We start from the raw sequence: 19,715 nt of genomic DNA, 5'->3' as shown, positions 1-19,715 counted from the left end.
GCGAGCGACGGTCCGCCGGCTTCGAGCACGAGCACCGAGATGCCGGCGTTGCGGCTGAGGTACTCGGCGGCAACAAGGCCGCCCGGACCACTGCCGACGACGACGACGTCGTACGTGGCGCCATGCACCGCGCGCGCCACGACCGTCAGCAGCACAAAAGCGTAGCTCCACTGGTTGCCCATCGCAAGGTAGCAAATTGAAAAGTGAAGAACGTCGGCAGCTGAGAGCTTCGGCGAGCGTCCGGCAACCTAGCAGTGCGCGCGACTGAGTCCGACACGATCGGTTCAACGACGCGTTGAATGAAAAACGCGTTCAACACGTTTTATGGGTTAAATGTCGCGGCACGAAACTTTGTGCTGGCCTGCCATGTTGGCACGACGCTGTATACAGATACCCTCCCTAGCAGATCGGAATGTATGTTGGCACGTCGACTTGCACGATTCATGCTCGATTTCTCTCTGTACCGCTCGTCACCGGTTCCGGTAAAAGGATGTTTAAACCTCTTTAACGCGGTAGGAATGCGCTTGGGGCAAGTGCAATCTGGAAATTTGCTATCAGTCTTGGCGCGCAATCCTCGCAGTCGAAACATTCACTGACTGCTGACTGGACCAGCGCTTCTTTCTGCGGGTGGTTGTGTGAACGTCTCAGATATGCAAGGAATTTGATGATAGAATATAATACGAGGATCGAGCTACAGACTCACGCAAGGACCGCGGCCGAAATGACTCCCGCCTTGGCAATGGACGCGCCCTTGGCACTCTTCAAGTAGCAAACGCTTTGGAACCACGAGAAGGCCTTGCAGCCCAATGTGTTGCGGCACAGCGCACAGCACCCTGTTGCTGCGACGGCCGGCGCGTTACTCAGGTCGTTGCCAGAGTAGTCGACGTTGGACTCGAGCGCCGAGCACTTGTTGACGGTGGCCGCCACGACGCCCAGCGCCGAGCGCGGTGCGTTGGAGCCGCTCTTTAGCCAGCAAATGTTGTTCCAAATGCTGTACGCGTTGCATGCTGGGTTGCTCTGGCATGCGGCGCAGCACACTGCCGGCGTCCCACCCGGCACATTGCCAACGTCTTGGCCATCAAAGTCCGTGTTGGCAAGCGGCGCTCCGCAAGCTGCAAGCGGAGGTGCCGTCGTGACGGTTGGTGTCGGCGTCACGGAGTCCCGGAAACCAGACTTGGCCCCCGGCTTGGACGAGACGGCGCCAGCGGCATTCTTGAGCCAGCACGTCCCGCCCGCCGAATTTGTCCAGACGTATAAGACGCAGCCGGCTGTCGCCGCGCAGTCGCCACAGCAGTCGTTGGCCGACGTCCGCAGCGTCGACTTGATGTCGTTGCCAAAGTAGTCGAGATCGCTTTGGAGGTTGGTGCACGAGCCAGGTGGCGTCGGTGTCACGGTGCCACGGAAACCCGACTTGGCACCGGGCTTGGACGACGGCGCGCCGGCAGCGCTCTTGAGCCAGCACGTCCCGCCGTTGTCGCCCGTCCACACGTACAAGGCGCAGCCGGCTGTCGCCGCACAGTCGCCGCAGCAGTCGTTCGCGGACGCCCGCGACGTCGACTTGATGTCGTTGCCGAAGTAGTCGAGATCGCTTTGGAGGTTGCTGCACGAGCCAGGCGGCGTCGGTGTCACGGGTGTCGACCCAGAGGCGATGGCCTTGGCGACGTTGACGCCGGTCTGGTACCCGGCGTACATGATAAACCCATACGGGTTGACGGTCCCCGTCTTCATCAAACTGGCGTCGCCGACATAAATGTTCTTGGCACCAACGACCCGCAGCGTTTCGTCGGCACACCGCTTGGCGTCCGAGCCATCGCCAGACGCGTAGCAGCTACCACCGTAGTGGTTGGCGCCTTGGATGTTGGCGTTGACAAAGTCGATCGACGAGACACCAGCGTTCGGTACGACCTGCGTCACGCCTTGGCTGCTCATCCACCCGCGGAGCTTGTCGAGGTAGTTGGCCACGGCCGCCCGGTCGGTCGGGTTGCTGTACATGCTGTGCGCCGTGTCGAGATGGTAGCCGCCGTCGCCACTGAAGCGTGCGCTGTCGCGCGAGATCGGGTTGTTGACATACACGGCGACGCCAAACTCGGTCGGGTTGTTGCTGCCCCAGTTGAAGCCGTGCGAGAATGAGGTCACTTGGAACTGGTACGCCCGACCCCCAAAGTTGTAGTTCTCGTACGCAATCAGAACCGGGTCCGGACTCGCCCAGGGTCCGCTGTGGCCTTGGGTCATGTACTGCGTGATCGCCGCCGTTTGCGACTGCGAGTATGAGAAGGAGACCATGTCGTTGCGCGAAAACGTCATGAGCAATTGCTGCGAGTCAAACATGCTGTCGCCGACGTTCTCGTTGACGACCCAGTTGGCCGCGTCGCCACTGACACCCGGAGCGTTGCCTCGGCTCTTGAGCACGTTGAGCTGGCTCGACGGCCCGACGCCTGACTGCATGAGGATCTTGGGCGTCATGGCTGCGCCACCGGCTACAATGACGGCGCTTTTGCCCGACAGACTCGCAGTCACGGTCTGGCCGTTGACGGTGTAGACGACACCCGTCGCGGTGCCCTTGGACTGGATGATGTACGAGACGGTCGCCGATGAAATGAGTTTGAAGTTGGGCCGGGCCTTGGCCGCACCGAGAAATGTCTTGGCCGGCGAGTCGCGAAGACCGTTCTTGATCGCGAACGGCGGGTGGCCGTAGCTCTTGCTCTTGGCGTTGCGGTCGGTGTTGATGGCTTGCGTCTCGGTGTACCCGCCGCCATTGCCAAGTACAGCGCGCATGATGGTGTACGCTTGTTGGTTGTAGCGGACACCGTCGGGCGACGGGTTGTAGCCGAAGGTAAACATGGTTTCGATCGCGGAGAAGCCAGCGTTGACGGTCGCCACGTCGTTGGGCCAGCTCGCTTCCGTCACATACGAGTCAGGCGTGCGAAAGTAGAGCATGCCGTTGAGCGACGAGCTGCCGCCGACGCACTTGCCAAGGTAGAGACCGGTGGGCGACGAGACCCAGTCGGTCCCGTAGCGGTACGCAGCGTTGCCGCCGAACGCAATGTTGGTGTACTCACCGGGAATGTCGAAGACTGTAAGGCCTTGGGACTGGGCGTAGCCCGGAATGTTGTTGCCACCAGACGCCGCGAGGGTTGGGAGACCAGCCTCCAAGACGAGCACCGAGAGCGATGCGTTCCGGCTGAGGTACTCGGCGGCGACGAGGCCGCCAGGGCCGCTCCCGACGACGATGACGTCGTAGGTGTCGGCCATCGCGACCCCAAGGGAGATCATGGCGAGGCCATACGATGTCGTGTTGCCCATGGCGTTGGAGATCGAAAAGTGACCTTTGGCTTCGACCCACAACTGCTATTAAAAAAGGTGGGAATGGAGCGTGCAAAGTAGCTCAAGAAATTTGGCGCCAGCTCGTGGTGCCAGCTAGGACCCGTGAGTCATCTCCGGTATCCGCAGGGGAAACGCAACTTCAACTTGCGCTTCCGTGCACAAGCTATCTCGAAACACTGGCTTGGTCGCATCGATCTCGACGATTGGGGAGGCCAGTGCACTATAATGCCTTGCCCAAGACGCACGTGTGCGTGAGCTCGCCAGGATGCCAACTGGAGCCGAAACGCTGAGCCTACCACTCAGACGCGTGGCGTGGGACACGCCTTTGTTCCATGCTTTACACTCTAGCAAGATCTTTGAAGTCCGCATCCAAGCACCTCGAGGTTGCACTTCAGCTGGACTCAGCTCGACACTGAGCGCACCGAGCCAACTTGCGTCTGTCGAGATTGCGGCCGAGCTGACTGGACAACATTTGTTCAAACCATTCTGGTGCTACGGTACGATGCTAGTCAAGAGCTGCGCATAGTACTACGGTACTTCATTCCACCCACTTGCGTCGAGAATCGAAGAAAGGAGGCGCCAAAAAAGGGTTTTCGACAGAAATTTTGAAGTTGGTTTCTATCTTCTTGTTGAATCTTGGCGATATATCAAAAATGGTGGAAACGAGCACTGACCCTTCTCTGGCCTTGCCGGGCCTGTTATCGCACCGCTGCCGACCTCATGCATCCCATCCACATCTTCAGCTCCATCGCTACTGCCAAGGGCCAATAATGCCCTTGCTGCGACCATGTCGGTGAGGACGACCAGCAAATTGCAGAGTCCTTTGTAGAAGCCATTGTTCTTGGTATTTACGGTGCGATCGAGATCAGCGAGGATGGTGGAGCGAGTTTGCAAAGCTTACGACCCGCGTCATGCGATGTGCATTAGACGACTGCAATGGGGTCCACGGAAATGACGTGTGTGGCCTCCATGCCTGGCGTGCGCACCGCGTACGAAAAATTCCAGCCAAATCTACAGTGTACATGTGACTTCATATTGGCGATGGGGTGCGTGCCCTGCCGCGCCGTAGACGCCTGCAGGATTCAAGCAGACGATCCCGCCCTTGAATGCTGGCGCCTTGGTCGCGATACGCCGCAGTGCCATCTCACAGGCCACTTGAGGCTAGTACGTCAGTGCTAAGAGTCGACGTGGGCTAGAATGTCATACGTGCACGCCATTGCCCATGTCCTGCACCGCCTGTCCACGTTCATGGCACATGCTTGTAGTGGGCTAAGCGATCGGACTACCTGGTAGGTTGGCAAGAAGCGCATCATGACATCGCCGTCGCCAGTAGCCGCCGCGGCGCCTTTGGTGCTGTCGGCGTACGAGCCAGCGCCAGGTATGGGCGCGTCACCCACTCGACTAGCTCGACGAATCGACGACTCAGCGTTGTTCTGAGGTACGTACCCTGCAATCTTGTGGTTGGCGCCGTTCGAGCTCGTGCCCGCTACGCTCTGCAACGTTGGTCAAGGTACGTGGAAGCAAAGGGACGTACAGGCAAGATGACCAGCGCTACTCAGCGCCACCTACAGGCTTGGGTCAGGACAGTGCAAAAAAGCAGACGCAGACCATGCCAATCGTATCGTGGTTTGTAGCGTCAATCCAGCTCTCGGAGACGGGTCGCGCTAAGTCGACTGATGCAGGCGTGTATGGCGGACAGGCTGTCGACTGGTTGATCATGTTGCGGTAGTAGTTGGGCTGGCAGCGATTCGCTTGCCATTCAAGGTATAGCTTGGTCGAGTACGGCGTCGTCAGCGACTCTTCGCGGAAGCCCATCATCTTGGCAAAGGCGAGCGCGCCGTCGCCTGCGAGAAGTGAGTGCGATGAGTGCGTGAGCACACGCCGAGCGACGCGGATCGCGTCCTTGACCCGGCGGAGGCACGCAACCGCGCCCATTGCCTGGTCGTCGCCGTCCATGATCATAGCGTCGAGCGTCGTCTCGCCGCTGCTGTCGGGACTCCCGCCGTAGCCGACGGTAAAGTCGCACTGCGCGACCTACGCCAGCAGCATAAGAGGCAGGAAGCGGCGTGGGTGTCGACCTCGCAGATGTTGCAGCCCTCTTCGATGGCGTCGAGGGCCGAGCGATCAGGCCGCAGAAGCTCTGCGTACGCACGGTCGGTCGCCGCCGTGAAGGGCCACGTGTTGAGCACGACCGGCGTCGTCGCCAGCATCGTCGGCCCAGGGCCGCCGTAGACGATGCTCATCAAAAGCAAATCTTGCCACGTCTGTCAGAATGAATACAATTATGCGTTTTCACAGTTCCTTGGCATCGCAACCGCCTCGAAACCAAACCAGTGCTCTCGGCTCGTTCGAGCGCTGTGCAATTGTGTACTCACCGGTATAGTATTACATGATCGATAGACGTTGATCGTATATCAAAACTGATGGACAAGTTGTCTATCAAAAATGTCGAATGTACTAGCTCATGCTTTTTTTCAATTGCTATGGCTCTGCCACGTCATGTGCCGACGAAGCAGCACTCCACGGGCGTTGCCACTCGTACCCGTCGTCGTTCCATGCATGCACATGGAACAGCTCTCGGGCGGGCGGTGCAACTGCAGAAACCGCACAACGTCAAAGTGTCTTTGACGCACCGCGGCATCCATGGGCGACAACCTCGAGGCGCCCTCGCCGCGCCGCCGCAGTCAGAGCGTCCACGAGATTCCCGACAGTTGAGTAGTGCGCTTGCAAAAACAGAACCGTCGAGAGATCCCCGCGCGCCGCCGCGTCATTGAAAGCTGCATCCGAGCAGTCCTCTGGGTGGTGCGATTGCTGAAACGCAAGCACCTCGAGCTGGCAGTTGCGCGCAGCGGCGTCCATCGCCGTGGTCGTACACGCGACACCATCAACACGGCATGCTAGCACCATCCGCATGTCCCCAAAGGCCGCTGCCAAGGCAAATGGCTTCTCCGAAAAGCGAATCCCGCGCTCGTGCACAAGAAAATCGAGGATCGCAGCATGCTGCGGCGACTTGCGGCGGCTCTAGTACTAGTACGCTGTATCGCGGTCCATGGTTTAGCAGCCTTCGTTTCGTGCGCAGTGGAGCCACCGTACTGACTTGAAGTGGCCATGAGCAATTGCACCATCCATGGCGACCGTCGTGCAATACTTATTGTCAGCGTTTGTCAGGAGCATGGCCACGTCAAGGTACCCGCGACCGGCCGAGTGGTCCAACAAGTACGTCTGTCCGTCGGGCGTCTTAGAGAGGCGCACAAGGTTCACGCCATATAGTCTTGCTGGACCTTGGTGAGGAGCGTCGCGTGACCGCCATAAGCCGCAGCGTGGACAAGCGCGATCGGGTGGCGCGAAAACAGCGTCACTGCAACGTCCCGGCACCTGCGAAGGTCGACGTTCTCCAGTGCGTCCAGTCGAATGTCATCTTCGACTCGGATAGCCCACGACAGTGGTCGATGCTGGCCAACGGCAGCGCCAATGGCAAACCCCTCGCTTGCGTGATGACGTGGCAACATGTCGTCGTCGTAAGCATTTCGAAAGCCAAGGGCGCATGTGACGAGGTGCTTTGTGAGCGCTTGATAGCGGTCGTACATCTCGCGTGTCGAAATGAACTCGAACGATCGGGTCTTGCGGTCACGGTACCGACAGGGCCCTCCGCGCGGCAGTGAGGCATGAATCGAGCTGTTAGGTTTGCGAGCGTTCTCCTTTCAGGGTCAAATGTTGACATTCTGGCTACACTGCGGTTTTGAAGTCTCGTGGTGTGGTACGCTTGAAACAAAAGCAGGATCGCACTCGTACAAAGTCGACGTCAATCTTCATAGTTTCTACCAGTCTATATCGTCGACTGCAGTGCTTGCAAGGTCGCCCTGCTTGTTGACGGTGTACGCGTCGGCGTAGACAGCCGATGTCGTCTTCTCCGTGCTCAAAGTCGCTCGCCCAAGCCCCGTGGCGTAAGAGGCCCAGCGAGAGCGGCCCCGCAAACTCAAAGATACGCGTGCAGAGGGCGCCATCCAGGTCGTCGAGGTGCGCCAGAAGGTCCGTCGTTGTGGCTATGAACCAGTTTATCGACGACGACCTCCACTGCCGTTGTGCCGTTGGCGATGGTCTCAAAACCTCAGAACCTGTCATTGGTGTCCGCAAAGTTGGCATGGCCTGTCATTGCCCTGGCAGTAGCGGCAAGAACGCACAGGTGCTTGGTGCGCTGTCATGGCGTGGTGGTGATCAAGTGAGCTTGCTGCCGCTGGTCCAGTAGGTCCAGTGAGGCACCTTGGTGAGACCACACCTGTCCACCAAGAGAACTGGCACCTCTGCCCGCCCGTGCTTTGTCCGACAAGCCGCCAAGTCCATCCTGGACTATGTACTTGCGTTGGCCTTTTTGAGTAAGGTGTGCGGCTCGTCAAAGTACCGGTAGGCTGCGGCGCAAGACGTCGGTCGTCCGAAGGTTGAAAGGAGGCGCCGCTTCTAAGGTGTAATACATGTATTCAATCCGAGTCGAACATACTACTACTACTGCTGCGGGTTCATATCTCTTGCTACTACGTCTTCCTACCTACAAGAAGTACGGCACGGTCGAGCGCACGGTCGCACTCTGCGTCGACTCGGGCACTTCGCGGAAGATTTTGAACTCGCGGTTGAGGTGTTCGTCAAAGGCGAGGATCGCCGCCAAGTTGCCGACGCGGTAGCAGTAGTTGGGCGCCGACCACACCGTCACAAGGCTCTTCTCCGGAAACATGTATGTATAGCCCTCCTGCGCGAGCTGGTGCGCTCGGCAAATGAGCTCGAGGCCGTTCACGTGGTTGAACTAGCACATTCGACCGATATAAGATCATATTGCCGACCGAATGGCACCGACGCACCTCGGCCGTGACCTTGGAGCCAAAGAGGAACCCGGCGCCGCGCGGGCTCATGGCCCACGTCTCAATGTCTTCGGGGTCCGACCACATCAAATCACAGAACGCGCCTTCGTGGGGCACTTCTTGCTGGCGCTCGATCGTGCGCACCTAATGGCGCATTGCAATCGTCTTTTCGTCGTTGGCGAGACGTGGCGTACCTGGTCCAGGGTGTGAATTTCGGGCGACAGGCCGCCGTGGACGCAGAGGACGCGCCCGTCAATGACCTAATGAGGGAGCGTGAGCGACGACGACCGACAAGAACCCTGCAGCGTACGGCGGCAAGGTTGAGGTAGTCGAAGACGTCTGTGCAGTACTTCCACGGGTTGGCGTTGCCGTACTTTCGGACGCATTCTTCGTAAAAGCCATAGACCTGCCAAATCCAATGAACTCGAAAGATCGCGTTGGCGGGATCTACCTGGGTGACTTGCCGGCTCTCATGGTTGCCGCGCAGGAGCGTAATGCGGTCGGGATACCTATGCAACGCATGAGCTAAGGCCATGCGGTCGCAGGCGAGGCGAAGACGGACGTACCGCGCCTTGAGGCACAGGAGCAGCTCGAACGTTTCGACACTGTTGTTGCCACGATCGACAAAGTCGCCCTACCGCGCGTCTGAGCCACATGTCGCATGGAGGCGTGAGGTACCATGAAGACGTAGTTGGTCGTCGGGAGCTCGCCGCCGACGCGGAAGAGCTCGAGGAGGTCGTAGAACTGGCCGTGGATGTCGCCGCAGACCGTGACTGGGCTCGACACCGCCTGCACGTTGCCCTCCTCAACGAGGATGTCCTTGACCATCTCGCAGACCATCTTGAGCTGCAGCTCCGTGAGGAGCTTCCCCGCGCGCAGGTTCTCGATCCACTGGTCCGGTCCGTCCATGCTCGTCGTCGTTCTTGTCGCTGCAAGCTGCTGATAAAAGGGACCTCTCAATGACTTACCAACTTCCCTGTCCACTGGATATCTGTATGCATATACATTTACACAGATAAAACTAATTAAGTGCGCCCACATAGAGACACTGGCATCGCACTTATTCGGATGTCCGGCCATTGGGTGGCTTCGGGCATACGGATACAACATAGTGTATCCGGAAGATGCTATTTTTACGTGGCAGACTTTGGCGATGGCAGAGTTGGCGTCGATGGAGCTGCGCGGACCTGAGAAGGCCGAGAGCCCGCTGCGCCGCCGGCGCAAGAAGGGTGACGGCTTCCCCCGCGCGATGCTCTGGTCGTGGACGTCGGACGCGGACAAGGCGGAGGCGCCCGCGCGCAAGGACGACGGTGACAGGCGCACCTCGACCGCGTCCCAGCGCATGCCGGCGATCGCGCCGACGTCGCCGCCGCTGCCACGCCGCGCAGCCAACCAGCGACCGCTCAAAGCCAAGGTCCCGCGCGTGAGCCGGCGTCTCTCGATGTACAACGTGGGCGGCGGCGGCGGCAAGAGCGGCAAGGCGATCGCCAACAGTACGCTGGCCCCGCTCTCCAATGTGATCCTGTCGCCACCCAAGTCGAGCTCGTGCTTGGACCGCATCATACCGGACGACGCCGTGGAGCTCGTGCCCGTTAAGTCCGCGATCATGTCGCCGCTGCTCGACGAGACGCTCCTCGACGAGCCCAAAATCGATCCGCCCACCGACGCCGACTACCTCTGCGACGACGTCAACGACCGTTTCTGGCGCATTTACCAAGACGGCGCGCGCCGTGTGCAGCGCCCCGACTCGTCCCGCGGACGGTATCTTCGGCATTGCGAAGACGAAGCGCTTTTGCCGTTGCCTCTCCTGGACTTGCGCTTGCACAAGGCGCCCCAACCCCACTACAGCGCTGACGGCGGACTGTCGTACGTCAACTACTTTCTGGGCGACAGGCGCGCCGAGGCCCTCGGCGATGCGCTCGAGCTGCTTCCAGTTCGCATTTCAAGCATCGCGATGACGCATGCAGGGATCTCTGGCCAGGGCTCGGCGGCCATCGTCACCGGCGTCAAGAAGGAAGACTTGCTACGTCTCAACTTTGCCCACAATCACATTGGCGCGAAAGGGTACATGAAGCTCAATACGGTGCTCGACGACACATCGCTGAACCTCCAAGTGCTCGATCTGAGCAACAACCAACTCGGCGATCAGTCCGTGACGGCGCTCGTCAAGGCCCTCTTGAAACGCTGCACGCTCACGTCCCTCGTGTTGAGCCACAACAAGGTCTTTCACTCGGCCAAGCTCCTCGGCGACCTTCTCCGGGTCAAAACCGCGTTGACGCACTTGGATTTGTCATGGAATCAAATCCGAGGCGACCCAGCGTGTCACTTGGCAACGGCGATGGCTGAGAACGACACGCTTCTCGACCTCGTGCTCTCAGACAACTCGCTCGGCAACAGCGGTGGCGCCGACATTGAGCTCGCGACGAGCCTCGTTCTGAACTCGACGCTCACGAACTTGAACGTAAGCAACAACCACATCAAAGGCCGCGCCATCTTTGTGTTTGTCGACATGTGCAAGTCGAACGCGTCGATCGCGCACCTGGACGCAAGCAGCAACCCGATCGGCACCGCCGCCGTCGAAGCGATTTTGCATGCGATGGCGACCGCGAGCATGCAGTGCATCTGGGACCTCTCTAATTGCAACATTGAGATTCAAGAGTATTTGTACAGCCCGACGTACTGCACCGGCCCGTACAAGCTCGACTTGGCCGACCGAAGCGACCACGTCGTGCTCAAGGAGCTTCTGAGCATGCACGCTGCCAACCGCATTGCATTTTCAAACGTGTCGCTCAACGGCCAGCCCTTTGCGTTGGCGAAGGGCACCAGTGTGCTCCCGCCGCACCTCGCAACGACCAAAGTCGAGCGCGGCCAAATCCCGTTCTCTGGCATCCTCGCCTTGCATGTGACCAAGGACGAAGAAGCAAGCCCCGACTTGCACTTGCGGGACACCGAGTTTTGCAAAATCAAGGACCTCATCGGCCATTCGTTCGACTTGGACGACCACAAGAAGATGACGATGATCAAGATCCTCGCCGACGGCTTTTGCGTGACGGTCAACCAAGCGAGCACGCTCCTCGCGCTCTTTAGCTCGCCGACGTGCCAGGCCGAGAAGGCGTCGGCGGCCGCGGCGCTCATCCCTCAAATCTCCAACTCGCACCACCATAGCATCGACCGCGACGCGTACCTCGGGAGTCCGGGTCCCGTCAACGGTGTCTTCTTTGAAGACAAGGACAATGACGGCAAGATCGATGTGTGCGGCGACATCACCGTCCTCGTCGGTCTCCAAGGCCTCGACCAGGTCTCGATGCCGTCGTGCTCGCTTTCTCATATTTTGTCTTTGGTTGTAGATCGAGCAAGGCTATGTCGAGCAAAAGCTCGGCAAGTGGATCGCCTTCAACCCGACCAACCCGACGGGGTTCTACCGGCTCAACATGTCCAACTTTGTCGACCGCCGGATCATGCTCAAGCTCATCGAAGCCAACGTCGCCGACCGTCGGTTCCGCGCCGTCAACAAGCTCCCAGACGTCTCGCAGCACGGCAACAACAATGGGTTTCGCAACGCGCGGTCTCGTGCCTTCGACGTGTTGATAGATTGATAGAAAGAGGTGCTATTGTAGGTACAACCACAAGCCGATTTCACTCGACGCGTCGTGGTCCCTGCCGCGCCTCGGCGTGCTCGAATTTGACTTTGTCGCGACCCGTCGACCGCCCGCGGGCGCCATCCCGCTGTCGGACGCGGCGTTCGAGCAATTTTTCAAAGAGTTTAAAGCCATTCCCGACATGAAGCTCGTGGGCCTCCGCGCGATTTCCAACTTGTACCTATGTTTCAAAGTGTCAATGTTTCAACGCGACAACATGTTGATAGGTATTTCTTCACGGCGCGCCACGCGCAGCGCCTCATGGAGTACTTTTCGCCGTACGAAAAGATCGACAATGCGCTCGTCCGCCTCGAAGTGTTTGTGATTTTACTCAACCGCATCGTCGACGAAGCCAACTTTTCGGACGCGCTCAGCATCCTCGACGCCAAGGCCCGCAAGAAGCTCCTGGATCGCGTCGGCATTGTCCAAGTACGACGATCGCTCGATCCTTGTTGATGGGGCGCCTAGGTCTTCAACCCGCTCTCGCCCGGCGGCAAGTACGATCTGAGTCTCGACGAGCACGACCAGCGCTATGTGGCCACCTTGCTGCTGCAGCTCTCGCGCGCCCAAGAAGGGTCGCTTCACGACGTGACGTTCAACGGCGCCGACGTCGAGAACCTCCATGCGGTCTGGCTCAGCGACAACGACATTCCGAAAGAAGGCGTGTTCAAGTGCAAGTTTATGACGGCGAATCGGTGCAGCTCGATCGTACAGCTCAGCGAAAGTAGTCTCATGCGCCGTCTCTCGCAGTCGATCGTGTTTCGACCGGGCGAGGCGTCGTTGGCCGAGTAGACCGACACGAACCATGAACTCTTATTTATGTCGCCTTCTTCTGCGTCAGCTGGGCATATCATCGCATGAGCGTCGGCTTGGATACAAGCACGTACGAGTTCGAGCGTCATCGGATGCACCGGGCGCAGCACAAGCGCGAGGTGGGTAAAGATGCAGCCCATGACGACCTCTTCAAAGAGGTATGTGGCCCAGACGTAGCGCCATGTGCCCGGCGGATTGATCACCCCGAGCTACAAACAAATCTCAAGATACCGCCTCTCGAAAACACAAGCCGTACGTTGATCATGAGCACGGCCGTGGGAAGGAGGAGGTAGGCGAGGAAGCTATAGCGTAGCGACAGATAGAGATTGAGGCGGACTTGCATTTTCGGGATTTTGGACTCGTTCCAGCGCCCGTGGTCGCTCTCGAGCTTGGTTTGCAGCTGCGCGATCGAGTAGTTGAGCGTGATGATGATTCCGAGCAGCATGAGCGACTTGAGCACATACTCGGTGAGCTACGTGCACGCAAATAGCAGTGGATCGATCGGCTCTAGTCGTCGTACCATGTAGCCTTGGCACACTTGGTTCCGGCTGTCGCACGTCGCCTTGGTCATGGCCACAAACACGTACAGCACAAAGCATGCTTGGACGATCCGCCGCTCGCTCTGCGTCAAGTACCGGCGCCGCATCGACCAGCCGAGCGAGGTACACTGTGGTTCAGGAACACAAAAAGCATACGAACGTGCAGCGAGGAGAGACCGTTCAAAGGATATGAGAGCAGGAGGAAGAGGAGGAGCACAGTCGTCGTCATGTGCTCACACATGTCCTTGCCGACACTCAGAAACGACCGCGTCCGGCCTGACTTGCTCAGCACGTGGTAATGCCACAGCTACAACATGCTGCCGTGGGCCTTCCGCAGGACGCTAGATGTACCTTGATGAAGCACTCGAACGTGCGCACGACGAGGCAGAGACCAAAGACACCGTGGATGGCCTGAAGAGCAAGGTAAGCACGGCGCTAGCAAGAAGGCGCAAAGGCAGATGCGTACGTAGGTAGGGCGCTCCTTGCGGAGACAGTCGATGCCCCACAACGTCGTCATCAAGACGAAGGCCGCCGTCACGACTACGCGTCCCGTTTGAAAGAGCCAGCGAGAAGGGGAGACGCGTACTTGAATACACGGGCAGGAGCCCGAGCTGGTCGACTCCCAAGTGCTCCGTGACGCTGCCGTCGTAGGCCACGTTGCGCATGACGACCTTGGCCTGTCGCGGCCATGACGAGGACGTCGAACGAGGAAGATGGCCTACCTGCACAAGGTTGTACGCGGGCAGGCAGCTCTCAATCTGCAGCGTGTACTGGCTCGCGACCGTGATCGGGATGCGAATCGTCGCAGAGGCGTTGCTGCGTTTGGGGTCGAACGAAATGCGGGCGGCCGCCGGGTACATGCACGTCAGCGCCATGGTCTCGTCGTACGCGGCCATCGACGTGATCTGGAAGACAAGCGACCGGTAGACATCCCACTGCTCGTACGTGTAGAGCGAGAACGAGATCGGGTGCGTCGCGCTCACGCCCGAGATGAGCACCTCGCCGCCGGCGTCCATGGCGAACTCCTGCACCGCGCTGTAAGTGTTCCATCGGAAGGCGCCATCGTCGCCCATCATGCGCATGCTGAAGAAGTCGTGGTGCTCAAAGTGGTGGTAGACGTCGACGTCGACGGCCATGGCGGTGGCCGCGAGCACGAGCCCACCGAGGACGGTAGCAAGCATCGCAAACTGGCCACGTCGTAACGTACAGTGCTCTGTTAAGTCAGGTATATTGGGATCAACTTTATATGCATGGCTTTTTATCGGCTTGATGTTAACGTTATTTCGGCGCAAAGTTGTGCACGGTGTTTTTATCCCCTCGTAATATTGTGCAAGAGGTATGTGAAGAAACGCACGCCACTTTAATTTTAATACAATCCGACTTGCACTTTGTATGCCAATGCATTATATTACGAACGTGGCTCGCGGCCAGCAGCGAACCAATCTCATGCAAGCGCCCGAAAATGCGATCGCGCAGGATGGCAGCAGCGTCGGGTCGCCGCCAAACCCGGCGACGGTCTTCCTGAACAACTTCCCGCGCTTCTCCAAGGGCCGCGAGGACGACGACTCCTTGGACCTTAGCACGGACGACCTGCATCTCACGACGGCGACAGATGCCATGCAAGCGTCGATCGAGGCCGCGCTCACTGCGTGGAACGACATTAGCCCATTGGAAGCTGTACAAGCCTTGCGCCCCAAGGAGCAACGCGAGAGTACGCTGGCATTCGCACGCGTGGGCTACAGCGACGCGCCGGCGGCGACAGACGACGAGACGCGCATCAAGGACGTCTTCCGTGGCCTCAAGTCCGAGGCGCAGTACCGGGCAGAGCACATGCCCAGTGCCGCGACACAAGCCGTACGGCAACTCGCCTCTATGGCTTGGGTACTGATGGTTGCTTGCTGTATGTAGTTTTTGGAAAAGTACCCGCCCCAGCGACAGCGCCCGCTCGAAGCGTTTACGACGCCGTCCTGGCTCGTCGCCAACCATGCCTGCACGACCAACCCGCCATTGAGCGAAGTCCTCTACCTCTTTGAGGTCCTCCATCCGACACAGAACCCGCGAAAGAACCAGTTTGTGCTGGCGCTCGCGTCCCAAACGCTCGTCGAGCTCGTCGATGCGATCTACTGTGTGAGCCATTTGCACCTCAAAGAGTACGACTCGGGCTGCAAGCTCTGCTACCTGGACAGCGTCTTCATGGACCCGATTCCGCCCGAGGGCTCGGGCAGCACGCACTACGCCGGCGAGATTGCGTACTGGATGGACACGCTCCCGATGCTGCGGCTCCATGATGAGTTTCCGGGCTTTCGCGAGCCGCCGCGCCCGATGCTCACGACGCGGCTCGCGGATTTGAACCTGCGCTTTGACGTGCCCTATTTATTCCTGCACCTGGGCAGCTGCGAGCACGTCATGTACTTTCGCAACATGCGGCTGCTGCATGACCGCGACGAGGTCGACACGGCCAAGTACCCTCTCCGCGTGCACGCGTCGACGCGGCAGCACCAAAAATGCTTGGTACGACGCCTAAATCTCTACCGTGCACGCCTCTCATATTCTGTTACGCGGATAGATCTGCCACAACCACGCGGCCAAGCATGTCACGTTCGACGACCCGATGGCGGTCGAAGACCCGATGTTTTACTGTGAGAGCTGCTACTTTATGGCCCATTACGATGCCAACGGGCGGCTCCTCGATGCCTCCTTCCGTGTCTACCCGTATTACCCCGATGACTAATACGACGAAGTGCCACCCAAGTTGTCGTCGTCGCGTCTTGCCCATCCCTGCATCGCACAGTCGTAAGGTGGTTGGCGTAGCGACGGCCGTCGTTCGGCCAGATAGCCAGCTGCGTCGAGAACGCTTCGGTCGCTCGGCTTCTGTACCATGACGTCGCCTCCGTACCTATGCTTGGACGGATTCTAGGCGGTCGCGACGCGGCGGAATCGCTCATCGGGCGGCGAGGGCCGTGAACCACTGTGGGCGGCGTGGCAGCGGCTCCCATCGACCGATGCTTGCGAGAAATGATACTCGACAGGATTTATACTGACTACGTTTCGTCCCTATGGACATTGCCGTTGGCGTATTTATTTTATTAACCACACTTTGTATGTAGAGTCAATGAAACTTCATTAAAATACGCAGAAAGGTGTCCATGAATAACCTGTGAGATCTCATTTCGACTACGCTGCGCTAAGAGTTGGATCCATCAAAAGCTCTTTTGCCGCGGATGTCGAAGATGCCATCTCTGCCGCTGAGCAAGGTCGGCGCGATCCGCGACGCCGTCCGCCGCAAGTCCGTGGGCCTCGTGGGCTTCAACTCGGTCACGACGCTCTTCGGGCGCGGCCAGAGCACGAGCAGCCCCTCCTCGACGTCGCAGAGTCAGGGCGAATTCGCCGAGGACGACGAGGAAAACATGCTGTCGCCGACGGGCTCGTCGATGCCCAACCGCGGCTCGCGCGGCTCGGGCGAGCGCATCTCGGGCTCCAAAACGGAGAAGCCCACGACCTTGGTCGCGTCCTCAAATTACGTCGAGCCACCCGAGCCGCGAGCACCACCCCCGGGCGGCCTCGTCGAATCGGTCAAGGTCAACGTGCAAGCCAAGATGGAGGAGATGCTCGATCTCTACCGCGACGAGAGCCCGTGCGAGGACACGATGATCGAGTGCAACCTCTTCATGTCGCGTTCCGTCTCGCACGCCGACCGCCTCCTCGTGTTTGTCGGCGACAGCGGCGGGTCGCCCGCGGGTATCTGGAGCTCCAAGCTTTGTGTGCGCTCGGGCTCGGAAGGTACGCGTCGCATACCGCCTCTCGCCCCATTGCTCAGCCAACACTCCATCTAGGCGGTGGCATCCACCACGGCAGTCTCGGGTCCATGCTGCCGTACCTCATTCGCGCGCGCGACGACCTCTTTGGCATCATGGTCTACGACGACGTCTTTAAAGAGTCGCCCGTGCCCAACACGTCTGTCGTACGATCTCCTCATACCTATCGCATCTTCCTCATCCTCCGTCGCCTTGTGCATAGATGAAGTGCGCCATCGACCGCTTCATCTCGGCGTGGCGCGATCACGTCGACACGTCGCAGGCCTCCCACGTGTTTGTCATTGCGTACGGCGACGGCGGCCGGCTCCTCGTCGACTCGATGCGGCACCATCTCAAGGAGATGAAGCGGCTTTTGAGTGGCATCGCCTTTATCCAGTCGACGCATTGCGTGCACGCCAAGGACTCGTACCTGCTGCGCAAGACGATTGCGCAGTGGGCCGTCTCGTACGTTGCGTCGGCCGAGCCCCAGCTCACGCGGCTCAAGCCCAAAGAGGTTCGTGGCTCGCCTTTTCAACCGGCGGGACACTGATACATTGACACCTTGATAGTACGACGCGGGCTGCATTGTCCTCTCGGCCGGCTACGAGCTCTCGGACATTGAAGTGCTCCAGTCGGTCATGCACTCGGTCTTTTCGACGTTCAAGGCGCGCTACGCCGGCTTCCGCATCTCGACGGTCTCGGGCGGCATGGAGAAGATGTGCTACAACTGCAAGCAGCCGTTCAACATGCGTCGGTGGCGGCGTCACTGCCGGACATGCCAATCCGCGGTCTGCGAGAAGTGCAGCTCGATGGAGACGACCAAGCTCGAGGGCAGCGTCCGGCTCTGCGTCACGTGCAAGTGCCTTCCGTCGCTCATCTCGTGGAGCCGGCCGCGTGCGGTCCGCCTTGGCGAGAAGGAGTCGGTCTTTGAGGACTCTGCGATGCCCGGCAAGATGTCGGTCAACGACTTCGAGCTCGTGAGCGTGATTGGGCGGGGTGCGTGCGGCACGGTGCTCCTCGTGCAAAAGAAGGACGTTGGCAAGCACGACGACGGCAAGCTCTACGCGATGAAGGTGCTCAAGAAGGACTGGGTCATGAACAAGGACCTCGTGACGCAGACAATGGCCGAGCGCCGCATCCTGCAAGAGGCCAACCACCCGTACATTGTGCAGCTGCGCTACGCGTTCCAAAACAAGGACAAGCTGTACATGGTCATGGACTACTACAGCGGCGGCTCGCTGCGCCAAGTGCTCCGTCGCCGCGGCCGCTTTAGCATCAAACGCGCGCGCTTTTACCTCGCCGAGGTGTGTCCCACAACCACACTCGAATCTGGACTGTGGACTCTGGAGCTGACCCGAAACTAGATTTTGCTTGCGATTGCGCATCTGCATGCGTCCAACATTCTCTACCGCGATCTCAAGCTCGAAAACATTGTCCTCACCGCCGACGGCAACGTTGCGTGCACGGACTTTGGCTTGTCCAAGGAAGAAGTCGACAAGGAGACGGGCCGCGCGTCGTCATTCGTCGTGCGACGCACTTGCGTTGCTCTCGGAAAACTGAGCCTTTGGCCTAGGGCACGTGCGAGTACCTCGCGCCCGAGATCATTCTCAAGGAGCCGTACGGCACGGCCGTCGACTGGTGGGCCTTTGGCATCCTCATGTACGAGATGATCCAAGGCGACTCGCCGTTCCGACACCAGAACCCGGCCGTGCTCTTTGAGAAGATCCTCAACGACGAGTGCGTCTTTAGCGAGCGCTTCACGCCGGACGCCAAGGACCTCGTACGACGCTCTACAAGTTGCGCGTCTTGACGGCAATGGACTAGGTGTCGCGCTTGCTCGACAAGGATGCGGGCACGCGGCTTGGGTCGGGGCCGCTCGGCGCTGAAGAAATCAAGCGCCACGAATTCTTTGCCGACGTTGACTGGACGGGCCTCATGGCGCAGACCGTCGATGTGCCGCGGCCGCCGCATCGCCAAGAAGACGTGACGCCCGAGAGCTGTCTGAGGTAGGACTGTCGAGAGAAGCAGTGGGGACAAGTTGTCTGTAGTCGCGCGATTGCCAAGACGCGCGAGGCGCGCGAAGAGCTCATGCCCGACTCGCCCGTCGCGATGCCGTCGTCGCCCACCAACACGTCGGGCAAGCACTTTGACCGCTTCTCGTACCTCGGCGACCAATCGCAAGAGTTTCAAGCAACGCTCAAGGACCTCCGCGACGCTCAAGCCGGCAACGAACACGCTATGATCCTCGAGGAAGAAGAAGACCACTATGAGGAAGACCCGCCCGAGCCGTCCACGCCGCCGCCGACTACGCCTACCGAGCCGTCCACGCCCACGGGTCCTTCAACACCCACGGGACCGCTGACGCCCACGGGACCGCTGACGCCCAAGGAGCCGCTGACGCCCAAGGAGCCGCTGACGCCCAAGGGTCCGTCGACGCCCAAGGAGGTACACGGGCACATTGGCACGTTTGACGACGACGAGGACGACGACGAGGACGACGACGACTTTGAGGAGTTCCAGGTCAAGAGGCCCGAGCCCGTCGTACCCAAGGTCGTCGCCGTCGATAACATTACTAGTTTTGAGTTGTAAAGTTGATGATGCATAAGAATATGTATGAGTCCACACGAAATGTTTGGCCTTTTTATGGTTCAGATAAATCACTTGGGGATTGCCTTGGCATTCGCCAAAGGGTTGGTCCCTTGGGCGATGAGCCTTAACTTATTACGAGACGGTTTTTCGAGCCCTTGGACCTCATGC

The 19,715-nt window shown here is 59.4% G+C and overlaps 9 protein-coding genes across 10 annotated transcripts in view; 3 read left to right on the top strand and 6 right to left on the bottom strand.

Moving 5' to 3' along the window:
* The window catches only part of SDRG_12894 (hypothetical protein), a gene marked incomplete at its 5' end in the record, with an annotated part of 1,834 nt that extends 1,652 nt beyond the window's left edge, over window positions 1-182 (bottom strand). The window contains one exon of the mRNA XM_008618977.1: window positions 36-182. Coding sequence (XP_008617199.1) covers window positions 36-182 — 147 coding nt within the window. The remainder of the gene's footprint in view (window positions 1-35) is intronic.
* A 460-nt stretch (window positions 183-642) lies between these two features.
* Window positions 643-3,419, bottom strand: SDRG_12893 (hypothetical protein). The gene has a single exon (XM_008618976.1). It carries the CDS (start codon window positions 3,301-3,303, stop codon window positions 700-702), a length of 2,604 nt encoding a protein of 867 aa, XP_008617198.1. The 5' UTR covers window positions 3,304-3,419; the 3' UTR covers window positions 643-699.
* A 693-nt stretch (window positions 3,420-4,112) lies between these two features.
* On the bottom strand, window positions 4,113-5,576 carry SDRG_12892. 2 transcript variants are annotated; one of them, XM_008618974.1, is made up of 8 exons: window positions 5,403-5,576; window positions 4,933-5,358; window positions 4,859-4,889; window positions 4,771-4,810; window positions 4,611-4,725; window positions 4,531-4,560; window positions 4,379-4,485; window positions 4,113-4,335 (listed from the first exon to the last, which is right to left on the bottom strand). In XM_008618974.1, exons 1-8 carry the CDS (start codon window positions 5,565-5,567, stop codon window positions 4,248-4,250), a joined length of 1,002 nt encoding a protein of 333 aa, XP_008617196.1. In that variant the 5' UTR covers window positions 5,568-5,576; the 3' UTR covers window positions 4,113-4,247. The 2 variants fall into 2 exon arrangements, with proteins under 2 accessions (XP_008617196.1, XP_008617197.1); XM_008618975.1 differs by having other exon boundaries at window positions 4,379-4,551.
* Window positions 5,577-5,937: 361 nt separating this feature from the next.
* SDRG_12891 (hypothetical protein) lies at window positions 5,938-6,911 on the bottom strand (the record flags this gene model as incomplete). The annotated part of the gene is made up of 3 exons (XM_008618973.1): window positions 5,938-6,345; window positions 6,418-6,546; window positions 6,606-6,911. The coding sequence occupies 3 exons, from the start codon at window positions 6,909-6,911 to the stop codon at window positions 5,938-5,940; spliced, it is 843 nt and encodes a 280-aa protein (XP_008617195.1).
* A 956-nt stretch (window positions 6,912-7,867) lies between these two features.
* Window positions 7,868-9,146, bottom strand: SDRG_12890 (phytochrome-associated serine/threonine protein phosphatase; the record flags this gene model as incomplete). The annotated part of the gene is made up of 7 exons (XM_008618972.1): window positions 8,853-9,146; window positions 8,741-8,808; window positions 8,626-8,683; window positions 8,485-8,580; window positions 8,369-8,434; window positions 8,175-8,318; window positions 7,868-8,119 (listed from the first exon to the last, which is right to left on the bottom strand). The coding sequence occupies exons 1-7, from the start codon at window positions 9,081-9,083 to the stop codon at window positions 7,868-7,870; spliced, it is 915 nt and encodes a 304-aa protein (XP_008617194.1). The 5' UTR covers window positions 9,084-9,146.
* A 181-nt stretch (window positions 9,147-9,327) lies between these two features.
* Window positions 9,328-12,604, top strand: SDRG_12889 (hypothetical protein; the record flags this gene model as incomplete). Its single annotated transcript, XM_008618971.1, has 5 exons — window positions 9,328-11,472; window positions 11,522-11,739; window positions 11,792-11,989; window positions 12,040-12,241; window positions 12,281-12,604. The coding sequence occupies 5 exons, from the start codon at window positions 9,328-9,330 to the stop codon at window positions 12,602-12,604; spliced, it is 3,087 nt and encodes a 1,028-aa protein (XP_008617193.1).
* A 24-nt stretch (window positions 12,605-12,628) lies between these two features.
* On the bottom strand, window positions 12,629-14,384 carry SDRG_12888 (hypothetical protein). Its single transcript, XM_008618970.1, has 9 exons — window positions 13,887-14,384; window positions 13,751-13,841; window positions 13,631-13,704; window positions 13,516-13,575; window positions 13,292-13,471; window positions 13,146-13,247; window positions 12,882-13,097; window positions 12,700-12,834; window positions 12,629-12,653 (listed from the first exon to the last, which is right to left on the bottom strand). Exons 1-9 carry the CDS (start codon window positions 14,343-14,345, stop codon window positions 12,630-12,632), a joined length of 1,341 nt encoding a protein of 446 aa, XP_008617192.1. The 5' UTR covers window positions 14,346-14,384; the 3' UTR covers window position 12,629.
* Window positions 14,385-14,607: 223 nt separating this feature from the next.
* SDRG_12887 (hypothetical protein) lies at window positions 14,608-15,926 on the top strand. Its single transcript, XM_008618969.1, has 3 exons — window positions 14,608-15,018; window positions 15,073-15,675; window positions 15,731-15,926. The coding sequence occupies exons 1-3, from the start codon at window positions 14,611-14,613 to the stop codon at window positions 15,893-15,895; spliced, it is 1,176 nt and encodes a 391-aa protein (XP_008617191.1). The 5' UTR covers window positions 14,608-14,610; the 3' UTR covers window positions 15,896-15,926.
* A 428-nt stretch (window positions 15,927-16,354) lies between these two features.
* On the top strand, window positions 16,355-19,587 carry SDRG_12886 (AGC protein kinase). Its single transcript, XM_008618968.1, has 8 exons — window positions 16,355-16,944; window positions 16,998-17,125; window positions 17,182-17,472; window positions 17,528-18,262; window positions 18,323-18,484; window positions 18,532-18,738; window positions 18,783-18,964; window positions 19,007-19,587. The coding sequence occupies exons 1-8, from the start codon at window positions 16,386-16,388 to the stop codon at window positions 19,545-19,547; spliced, it is 2,805 nt and encodes a 934-aa protein (XP_008617190.1). The 5' UTR covers window positions 16,355-16,385; the 3' UTR covers window positions 19,548-19,587.
* Window positions 19,588-19,715: the final 128 nt, after the last annotated feature.

Source organism: Saprolegnia diclina (assembly GCF_000281045.1).
Source record: "Saprolegnia diclina VS20 unplaced genomic scaffold supercont1.53, whole genome shotgun sequence".
In the NCBI taxonomy this organism is placed as follows: Eukaryota; Oomycota; class Saprolegniomycetes; order Saprolegniales; family Saprolegniaceae; genus Saprolegnia; species Saprolegnia diclina.
Note: the sequence above shows the minus strand (reverse complement) of the source record. Positions and strands in the feature narration are given on the sequence as shown.